The sequence below is a fragment of the Pituophis catenifer genome, unplaced genomic scaffold (assembly GCF_029215685.1).
Source record: "Pituophis catenifer annectens isolate HBS135680 unplaced genomic scaffold, rPitCat1.0.hap2 SCAF_11, whole genome shotgun sequence".
Classification (NCBI taxonomy): Eukaryota; Metazoa; Chordata; class Lepidosauria; order Squamata; family Colubridae; genus Pituophis; species Pituophis catenifer.
The window spans coordinates 24,293,298-24,303,789 of NW_027256891.1; the positions used below are offsets into that span (position 1 = coordinate 24,293,298).

At 48.7% G+C, this 10,492-nt stretch overlaps 1 protein-coding gene across 1 annotated transcript; it reads right to left on the bottom strand.

Annotated features, from left to right (window-relative positions):
• Positions 1-1,709: 1,709 nt before the first annotated feature.
• SLC25A5 (solute carrier family 25 member 5) lies at positions 1,710-9,907 on the bottom strand. The gene is made up of 4 exons (XM_070952133.1): positions 9,676-9,907; positions 5,405-5,891; positions 4,465-4,605; positions 1,710-2,141 (listed from the first exon to the last, which is right to left on the bottom strand). Exons 1-4 carry the CDS (start codon positions 9,784-9,786, stop codon positions 1,984-1,986), a joined length of 897 nt encoding a protein of 298 aa, XP_070808234.1. The 5' UTR covers positions 9,787-9,907; the 3' UTR covers positions 1,710-1,983.
• Between the last annotated feature and the right edge of the window lie 585 nt (positions 9,908-10,492).

Sequence of the window (10,492 nt, forward strand, 5' to 3'; positions counted from 1 at the left end):
CTGAGGCTGTACTGTACTGTCCCAATTAGTGGTTTCTCTTTAAATTACACGAAATCAAGTTTGTAGCTGGGTTGCACAGCGCAGTGTTTGTGAGCATCAGCGACTTTTAAGATGCGTGGATTTCAGCTCCCCGGAAAATTAAAGAGTTGCCAAAGTTGAAAAAACTGCCATGGGTAGGTTGATATGTTTGGAGCTAATCCTGATATTTAAAACAGGATGCCTGGAAGATGAAAGGAAGCTGGCTTGTGCAGAGCAATCTCCTGCCCTCAGAATTATGGAACAGTCTTTTATTCTTAAGTATCCCAAAGGTGTTTTTTCCAGAGGCAACCGGATTTTTTCTTTGAAGATGTTTCACTTCCCCCTCCAAGAAGCTTCTTCAACTCTGACTGGATGGTGGGGAATGGAAGGATTGATACTCCTTGCAGACAGCTGGTCATTTCCATTCTTGCAGACCAAGCTGCCTGCAAGGGGTATAAGTCTTTTCCTTTCCCCGCCATCCAGTCAGAACTGAAGAAGCTTCTTGGAGGAGAAGTGAAACATCTTCAGAGAAAAAACAAAGTCCAGTCTCCTCTTGAAAGAAAAAACACCTTTGGGACCATGACCTGGATGACTGAGAATCTCCATAGACATTATTCTTGAGTAGAATTCTTGAGCGAACATGCCTAATACTTCTTCCTCCTATTTTCCCCACAACAATCTTGTGAGGTGGGTTGGGCTGAGAAAGATGGACGGGCCCAAAGTCACCCAGTTGGTTTGTCATACCTAAGGCGGGACTAGACCTTATTGTCTCCTGGTGATTGGTCCAATCGCCCAAGTAACTTTCGTACCTAAGGCAGGACTAGAACTCACCGTCTCCCAATGATTGCTCCAAAGTCACCCAGCTGACTTTCATGCCTGAGGCGGGACTAGAACTGTCTCCCAGTGATTGGTCCAAAGTCACCCAGCTGACTTTCATGCCTGAGGCGGGACTAGAACTCACCGTCTCCCAGTGATTGCTCCAAAGTCACCGAGCTGACTTTCATGACTGAGGCGGGACTAGAACTCACCGTCTCCCAGTGATTGCTCCAAAGTCACCCAGCTGACTTTCATGCCTGAGGCGGGTCTAGAACTCACCGTCTCCCAGTGATTGCTCCAAAGTCACCCAGCTGACTTTCATGCCTGAGGCGGGACTAGAACTCACCGTCTCCCAGTGATTGCTCCAAAGTCACCCAGCTGACTTTCATGACTGAGGCGGGACTAGAACTCACCGTCTCCCAATGATTGGCCCAAAGTCACCCAGCTGACTTTCATGACTGAGGCGGGACTAGAACTCACTGTCTCCCAGTGATTGGCCCAAAGTCGCCCAACCGGCTTTCATGGCTAAGGCAGAACTAGAATTCACACCATCTCCTGGTTTCTAGCCTTGTACCTTAACCATTAGCCCAACTGGCTTTATGGTTGTGTAACTGCAGGAGTCACTGTCACAGTTGTAAATGTGAGGACCAGTCGTTAAGTCACTTTCTTCATCACTGTTCTAACTGTGAACAGTCACTAAATGAATGGTCCCAAGTCAAGGATTACCTGTATTACTCAGGATGAACTGAACATCTGGGAATTGCAGTTTTAATAACAGCTGGTGGCTCTCGATTATCCACCATATTATTATTCCAACAAAATACTTGTTTATCCAAGAGATGGAAAAATCAACAAAACAAAGTGTTGGTACCGGGTTTTTTTTTTTTTCCTCCATTTTATTTCTCAAACTTATTTTAACAGGAGTGACTGAATAAAAATAAAGTTTGAGTCCCATCGTCAAAGGAATGACTTGAGAACCGGGAGGGTCAGGCAAGCAAAATCATGGCCTCTCCGTCAACTAAAGAGACAACAACCCGTTGGGGGGGGGGAGAGGGAAGGGAAACGATAAATAGTTTTGATGCAAGTCCATGGAATATTACGTGGGAAGGGTCCTCTAAGGAGGGGGGGATGGGGTTTGGGGTTTTCAGCTTATGTGAATTTCTTGATTTCGTCGTACAAGACTAAGACGAAAGCACCGCCCATTCCTCTGAGCACGTTGGACCACGCGCCTTTGAAAAACGCTTTCCCGCCTTCGTCCCGGGCAATCTTCCGCCAGCAATCAATTGTTCCGGAGTACATGATGTCGGCTGGGGGAAAAAAAAAAAAGAGAAGAAAAACAGAAAACGAAATGAGCAATTAAATTCTTCCAATGTTTGCGATAACGCAGGTGCCGTTTTGCTAATGCTAAAAGGTAAAGGTTCCCCTTGCACATTATGTGCTAGTCGTTCCCGACTCTAGGGGGCAGTGCTCATCTCTGTTTCAAAGCTGAAGAGCCAGCGCTGTCCAAAGACATCTCCGTGGTCATGTGGCCGGTATGATTCAACACCAAAGGCGCACGGAGCACTGTTACCTTCCCACCAAAGGTGGTTCCTAATTTTCTACTTGCATTTTTGACGTGCTTTCAAACTGCTAGGTTGGCAGAAGCTGGGACAAGTCACGGGAGCTCACCCTGTTACACGGCGCTAGGGATTCGAACCGCTGAACTGCCGACCTTTCGATCGACAAGCTCAGCGTCTTAGCCACTGCTAGCGCTAGAGAAATCCTAATAAATTGTCCGTAGATATTCTCCGTCATCCAAGTCATGGTTGTCCCAAAGGTGTTCTTTTTTTCTGGAGGCAACTGGACATCCTTGTTTTGTTTTGTTTTTCTTTTGAAGACGTTTCGCTTCTCATCCAAGAAGCTTCTTCAGCTGTGACAGAAACTTCCATTCCCCAGAGCTGAAGAAGCTTCTTGGATGAGAAGCGAAATGTCTTCAAAAGAAAAAAAAAGAAAGAAAGAAAGTCCAGTTGCCTCCAGAAAAAGCACCTTGGGGATCCTAATAAATTGCTTTTAGAACAGAGATGTTGCTGTCCTGAAATGCAATTTAAAATGGAGCAGGGAAGAAACAGCCGAAAGGGAAAATAGATAAATAAGGGGTTAACTTGAGACTCAGTCAGGTTTCCCCCCCCTCAAACGTCACCATTTTAAGATGCGTAGACATTTAACTCCCAGAAGACCCTGCTGGCAGGAGAATTCTAGGAGTTGAAGTCCATATGCGCCTCAAATTTACTTCGCTCGAGAAACATTGGACTAAACGATGGTTTGAGATGAATGGAAAACGGGATGCATTCTTGTAAGCTTTTCAGCATCTTCCGTGCAAGTTCTGGGAATTGAATCCAAAGAGGATAGCCAGATGAAGAGGCTGCTTCTGATTGGCTAATGTTGCAGCCACTCACAGAATGCGCCTGCCAAATACAACCAATCGGGAACCAAGAATCCGATGGCAGGGGTCATCCTTTATAGGGAAAGGACTATTCATAAATTACATTGAAGAGTGTTCAAGAGCCTTGGTGGCGCAGCAGACTAAAGTGCTGTTAAGTAGCACCAGCTGTCCGCAATTACTGCAAGTTCAAATCTCACCAGGCTCAAGGTTGACTCAGCCTTCCATCCTTCCGAGGTAGGTAAAATGAGGACCCGGATTGTGGGGGGCAATAAGCTGACTTTGTATAAAAATAGAACACTGCTTAGGGGGGCCAAAAGCCCTACTAAGCAGGTATATACAAAAGTATGAAGGCTATTGCTTAACGCATTGTAAGCCACCCTGAGTCTCCGGAGAAAGGGCAGCATATAAATCGAATCAATCAATCAATCAATCAATCAATCAAATATTACTAATGATAAAGTATTAGGATCTTTTTATCCTTTAACAACAAATTCAGGGGAAATGCTTGAGCTGTAAAATGTATTTTTTTCCCCCCTTTTGACTTAGGGCTTCTCCAGGTATTCAGCTCAATGTAAATCATAATTAATACAGGACAGAGGATATTCTAAAAGGGAAATATTTAGCTTAGTCTTCCATTGTAATGGAAGAAGTCTGTTTCAAATATAGCTTTTTCTGCCAAAAAAGTAATGCAGAATAATGGACAAGTTCTTGATGTAAGTGATGTAGAAGAAGGTTGAGGATTTCCAAGAACATTTCAGCTCTACAGTTCAATAGGAGTTTCACATGCATTTTTCTAAAAAAATAAATAAATTTATAAAGCTAAAGGATGACAATGTTTTCATCTGCTTAAACACAGGTGGTTACAATTGGTGTCATTGATGGGAGTGGCTCAAACAATGAATAAATTATCAAGATTATGCACATTTGAAGTCTGATTAAATCATATTTCTACTGACGCTGACAACAGGCTGTCAATCTTCAGCCTTCAACCATCTCCTTAAAGCGGTATCATTGTCCTTGGTGCTCTCTGAGTTTGTTGTTTTGAAGACGTTTCATGACCCAAGTAGGTAACGCCATCAGTTTTACCAGCTAGTTGGGTTATGAAACGTCCAAACAAGCAAAATCATCAAGCTCAAAGAGCATCAAGGATTCCACATTCAACCCCGATGTACAAATGCTCTTTTCTACTGGAAAAACTAGATACTCACCTCCTTTGCGACCAGATTGCATCATCATTCTCCGCCGGACGGTGTCAAAGGGATATGAGGTCAGGCCTGCAACAGCTGTTACCGACTGTGCAATCATCCAGCTGATTAAGATGTGAGTGTTCTTTGGGTCGGGAAGCATTCCTGGGTAAAGAAGTAAAAAAGTGCTTAATTATGGTCCGTTAAGAGTGGCTTAATTAAAAAAAAAAGTGCTTAATTATGGTCTGTTAAGAGTGAAAATTTGAGTGGGTCTTATACACCGAATGTAGCCCCACCCCCCCCGCCGGCCCCCACCCCCTCACCTGCCGGCCCCCACCCTTTGGCCTCTGCCTCCCAGCAATTTGTCTCCTTACAGCAAACAGCTTGTTTCATTTTCAGTTTCATTTTCAGCACAGCCTGATTAGCAAAAGAAAAAAAAAAATCTGCCTCAGAGCAATTTGCCTCCTTGCAGCAAACAGCCTGTTTCAGCTTCAGCACAGCCTGATTAGCACAAGCAGCTGGGATCTGCCTCCTGACTCTCAGCTGTTTCAGGCTGCAGGGATTGCCATTGCCTATTGCTGTGTGGGCCTCCACTGTTTGCTGCAAGGAGGCAAATTGCTAGGAGGCAGATTTTTTTTTCTTGTGCTAATCAGGCTATGCTGAAAATGAAACTGAAACAAGCTGTTTGCTGTAAGGAGACAAATTGCTGGGAGGCAGATTTTTTTTTCTTCTTCTTGTTTTCCTTCCCTCAAAAAGGCAGGTGCATCTTATAATTGGGAGCGTCTTATACTCCGAAAAGTACGGTAGGTGGACTTCAACTCCCAGAATTCCCCAGACAGCAAAGTTGGCTGAGAGGTTCTGGGAATTGAAGTCCACAAGTCTTAAAGGACTGAGATCCCTGCCTTAGAGCTTCAACGGGGAGGCAGGGCAAAGGACTACAAACCCCGTCCCCCACTCCCTTTACCTTTGGCGGTGTCGTAAATGCCAAAATACGCTGCTCGGTAGATGATGATTCCTTGGACAGAGACGTTGAAGCCTTGGTAGAGCCCCCGAAGGCCATCGGATCTGAAGATCTTCACCAAGCAGTCACCGAGACCGCTGAACTCGCGTCCAGCTCCGGCTTTGCCCACATCTGCCGCCAGACGGGTTCGGGCGAAATCGAGAGGGTAGACAAAGCAGAGCGACGTGGCGCCGGCAGCGCCCCCCGACGCCAAGTTGCCCGCAAAGTAACGCCAGAACTGGGTTCTTTTGTCGACGCCGCCCAAGAAGACCTGCTTGTACTTGTCTTTGAAGGCGAAGTTTAGGGCTTGCGTGGGGAAGTAGCGGATGACGTTGGCCAGGTTGCCCCGCCAAAAGGAGAGGAACCCTTGCTCTTTGGGGATTCGCACCACACAATCGATGATGCCCTTGTACTGCTTCTCGGCCGTGATTTGCATGCTGGCATGTTGGACCTGGCAAGAGGGAAAGGAAGGAAGGTTAAAAACAGCAGCACTGGCCAGATTCAGACTTTCTCTCTCTCTCCCTCTTTCTTTTTCTTTCTTTCTTTCTTTCTCTCTCTCTTTCTTTCTTTCTCTCTCTCTGTCTCACACACACACACTTTTTCTTTCTTTCTTTCTTTCTTTCTCTCTTTTTCTTTCTCTCCCTTTTTTCTTTCTCTCTTTTCCTTTCTCCTTCTCACCCTTTCTTTCTCATTCTCTTTTCTTTCTTTCTCTCTCCCTCTTTCTTTCTCTTTTCCTTTCTCTCTCTCCTTCTCCTTTCTTTTCCTTTCTTTCTCTCTCTTTCTGTACTTTTCTTTCTCTCTCCTTCTCACCCTTTCTTTCTCTCTTTTCTTTCTTTCTCTCTCTCTCCTCTCTTTCTTTTTTTCTCTCTCCTTCTCCCTCTTTCTCTCTCTTTCTTTTCCCTCCCTCTCCCCCTTTCTTTTTCTTTCTTTCTTTCTCTCTCTCTCTCTCTCACACACACACACTTTTTCTTTCTTTCTTTCTCTCTTTTTCTTTCTTCTTTCTCTTTTCCTTTCTCCTTCTCACCCTTTCTTTCTCATTCTCTTTTCTCTCTCTCTCTCTTTTTCTCTTTCTCTACTTTTCTTTCTCTCCCCTTCTCACCCTTTCTTTTTCTCCCTTTTCTTTCTTTCTCTCCCTTTTTCTTTCTCTCTCTCTCCTTCTCCCTTTCTTTTTTTCTCTCTCCTTCTCCCTCTTTCTTTCTCTCCCTTTTTCTTTCTTTTCTCTCTCTCCCTCTCTCCCTCCCTCTCTCCCCCTCTTTCTTTCTCCTCCCTCACACACTCAATATCTTATACCCTCCCAACTCAGCCAAGTGACTCTGTGTGGCTTATAATTCTAACACTGTAAAATAATGAAAACTCTTACAAGACATTAAAACAATAAAAACATCCATATAATAAATCAATATAAACAACAGGTGGTTAATTAACTAATAATCACACACGAAGTAACCGGGCCCCTTAACACATTTTGAGCCACAAGCCCAAGTAAACAGCCAAATTGTTAAAGGCAGAGGTCATCCATGGGTGTGAAAAATAAAAAAATAATGGGCTGAGACTGACTGAATGGTCAGCCAACCATTTTTTTCATGTCCAAGGCAGGACTAGAACTCCTAGTCTCCTGGTGATTGGTCCAAAGTTACTCAGCCAGCTTTCAGGCCTAAGGTGGAGCTAGAACTCACTGCCTCCCACTTTCTAGTCTGGTGCCACTAAGACCAAACAGGTTTCTACTTAATGCAAAATGTTACATTTCGGTTTTGTCACAACATTTGGGACAATCTGGGCCCATGCATGCCCCCTTACAACATCCAAAGTTAGATGGCTCAAATGGTTCAAAACAGAAAGTGAAACTTTAGTTTTGCAATTACACAACTCCGTGCCCTTTGTGGGTTTCAGACCAACTAGTAGCGTCAGTAGTCCAAGGGCACAAGAGGTAGCCCCAAATTCACAGAACTGAAGGCAAATAATTTTTGGAACTGCGGAAGGGCTTGGCAAATCAGTTTCGAAACATCAAAATCATGACAAGTCCTGTGCAGTAAAAAAATAAAATAAAAAAATCACGCTGTATCTTGTCGAATACTGTACGGGAAATTCCCGGAAGTACGTTTTTCTTTCTCCACCCTGAGACGGAAGGAAGAAACTGCAGTCGAAATTCTTTTTTTAAAAAAAAAAAACCCAAAAAGCTAAGTCTTAGTAGTTGGTGGTTTCTCTTAGGCCTACAAAACAACCGGTGTTTGGGTCCCTTATTTTAAATCTCGAGGGTTTTGAAAGCTTGGAAATTTAGCGTGTGATCTGGAAAGCAAGAGTTCTCAGGCCGAGAAAGAGATCTCGGAATCCCTTCGGGTAGAAGTTTACAAGGCCAGCCAGAGGCCACAGGCTGATCTGAATTGATTTGCCTCTGGGGTAAGCTTAGGTAGACAATAGTTGTAATCCACCCAGTGATAAGAGCTTCTTTGCAAGGTGACCTCCTTCCTGAGAGATTGTGGCTTGGCGCCATCCTGAGATCAAGCCGTCCTTAGCTGCCTCTGTGCTAAGCAACCAGGTCACAAACCCAGCTCTCCAAACCGCTGCATTGTCGGCTTTTCTCTCGTCTCTCCCATTCACCCGTCGTCCCCCTAAATTGACCACGGCTTCTTTCTTGCCACGGGCCACAAAACGTGGCCTTCCAAGGCTTCCTGTTTTTGACCTTGGCAAGAAGTTAAGGATGCCGGTTTAAATCTACGGTGACCTTGCTAGGCCTTTATTCACAACGCTGGGCAAGCAGAGGGGAGAGAAAAAAACGGGGATTTTTGAATGATTTCAAGAAAAGCAGCTCCTGGGAGGCTGGCTGTTTTCCGGGAACCCCCCCCACAAAAGAATGAGCGGAGCAAGACAGGTTTCATCCATCCCCAATTTTTGGCCCAGCTGCCCTTTCCCTTCAAGGTCACAGGAGCAAAAAAACACAAAACGGTGGAGTGCCAGACAGACAGAAGGACGGGATTAATTTCTTTTGCAAAGGCAGGAAAGCAGCTCAGAGGCCTGGAAGAGACGGAAAAACAGCTGGCAGGGAATGTCGCAGCTGGCAAGAGACCCTGCCAGGAGAGAGAATTGCCAAAGGCCTCACATCGCCCTGCTTTCTTTCTCCGTTGCCTCCAATTCAATCTCTTTACCAACGCCGGGGCCGGGATTGGCATCGACCAAACCGGTTCTCTCCAGCGCTGCCAGTTTTCACGCCACCGCTGCAAACCTACCAGGGAGGTGGCAAGACAGAAGCCGGGAAGGGTGGGGTGGGGGGGGGAAAGGGAGGGGGGTTTCCTGCGAGTGGGTGGGTGGGTGGGTGAGAGATCCAGGGCACCCTAAAAACCGGATGGATGGGTTTTGGAAGGAGGATCCACGGCTATTCTGGAGACATTGCCGAGGGTCCCGACCTTCATAAACAAGATGGGGAGGCCAGAGTCCAGGAAGGAGGGGGGGGGCGCTCAGGAAATGAATGTGGGGTTTCTGCAGTGGGGAGGGGGGGGGCAGGAAAGGGGTTCATAAACGAGAAGGGGAGCCTAGGTCTGGGGGGGGGGAAATCAACAGTGGGGTTTCTCCGTGTGTGTGTGGGGGGGGGGAGGGGGGCAGCATAGGGGTGGAGGTCATAAAAGAGATTGGAAGCCCAGGTCCAGGGAGGGGGGGGGGCAAGGAAGCGGCTGTGGGGTTTCTGCAGCGGGGAGGGGGGCAGGAAAGGGGTTCATAAACGAGAAGGGGAGCCTAGGTCTGGGGGAGAGAGGGGGGGAATCAACAGTGGGGTTTCTGTGTGTGTGTGTGGGGGGGCAGTTCATAAACGAGATGGAAAGGCCAGGTCCAGGCTGGGGGGGGGGATGGGGCCGGCAGGAAGCTGCTGTGGGGTTTCTGCAGTGTCGGGAGGGGGGGGGTGAGGGCATCAAAGGGAAAGGGTTCCTAAAAGAGATGGGGAGTCCAGGGAGAAGAGGGGGGGGCAGCAAAGAGGAGGGGCTCACCCCCCCACACACACACATCTCCTTGGGGCGACCTTGGGGGAAGGGCAAGGCGCATTTTCCCCCATCCTCACGAGGCCAGGACCACCACCCCCTTCTTCCAGCCCCCCCCCCCCGGCCTTGCTTGCCCCCTCCTCTTCCAGCTGGCTTGGCTCTGACCCCCCCCAGGAGAGAAACCCCTCCCCACCCATCTCCCTTAACCCCCCCTCCCTCTTTTCCCTGGCCCTTCAGGTAGAGCCCCCCCCACCCCCGTCCCCCTTTTACCTGGAGCAGGAGCTTGACCCTCTCGATGGGGGCCACGGCGGTCTTGGAGATCGCGGCCGCCACGCCGCCCGCCAAGAAGTCCTTGAGGAAGGAGATGGCCGCGTCGGTCATGATGCTGCTACTGCTGCGAGGAGGAGGAGGAAAGGAGGCCAGAAGGTAGGAAGGCAGGCAGGCAGGCAGGACCAGGCGTCGCAGGCGAGAGGGGCGGGGGGGCTGCCGGCGGACTGAGAGCGAAGTCCTTGAAATGGCCGGCTTTTATACCGCTCCGCAGACTTGAACGTGGGAACGGGGGAGGAGGAGGAGGAGGAGGACGAGACGCGGGCAGCCACGCACGGCCGCTTCCCAGCGCCCTGATTGGCTCCCGGGCGGAGGGAGGGACCGTGGAGAGGACTGCCAAGGTAGAGTGGGGGGGGGAGGAAGGGTTGGAGGAGGGATCTTGGGATCCCCCTCCTCCTCTTCCTCCTCCTCCTTCCCACTCACCCCCCCTTTTCCCCGTGGGTGGAATCTGGGGTGGGGGTCTCTTCCTCGCAAAAGGGGGTCTGATGAGCCCGGATTAAACCCTTTAACCTTGGGGACGGACGGCCCCCCCCCCCCCCACCCGCAAAGGATGCCGGCTTGTCACCTGCGTGACGTCTTCCCGACGACCCCACGGGCAGGGCGTTCCCGCGACAGCCTCGCCTGGCCTTAAATGGCCCCTCTCGCCGCATGAGCGCGGCAAGGAGTGGGGTGGGGGGGGGGGGAACGGGCAGCCCACCCCTCACCCACCCCCGCCTGAGCGTGACCGCCACTCCTGGTTTGTTCGGCCCTGGGCTTACCC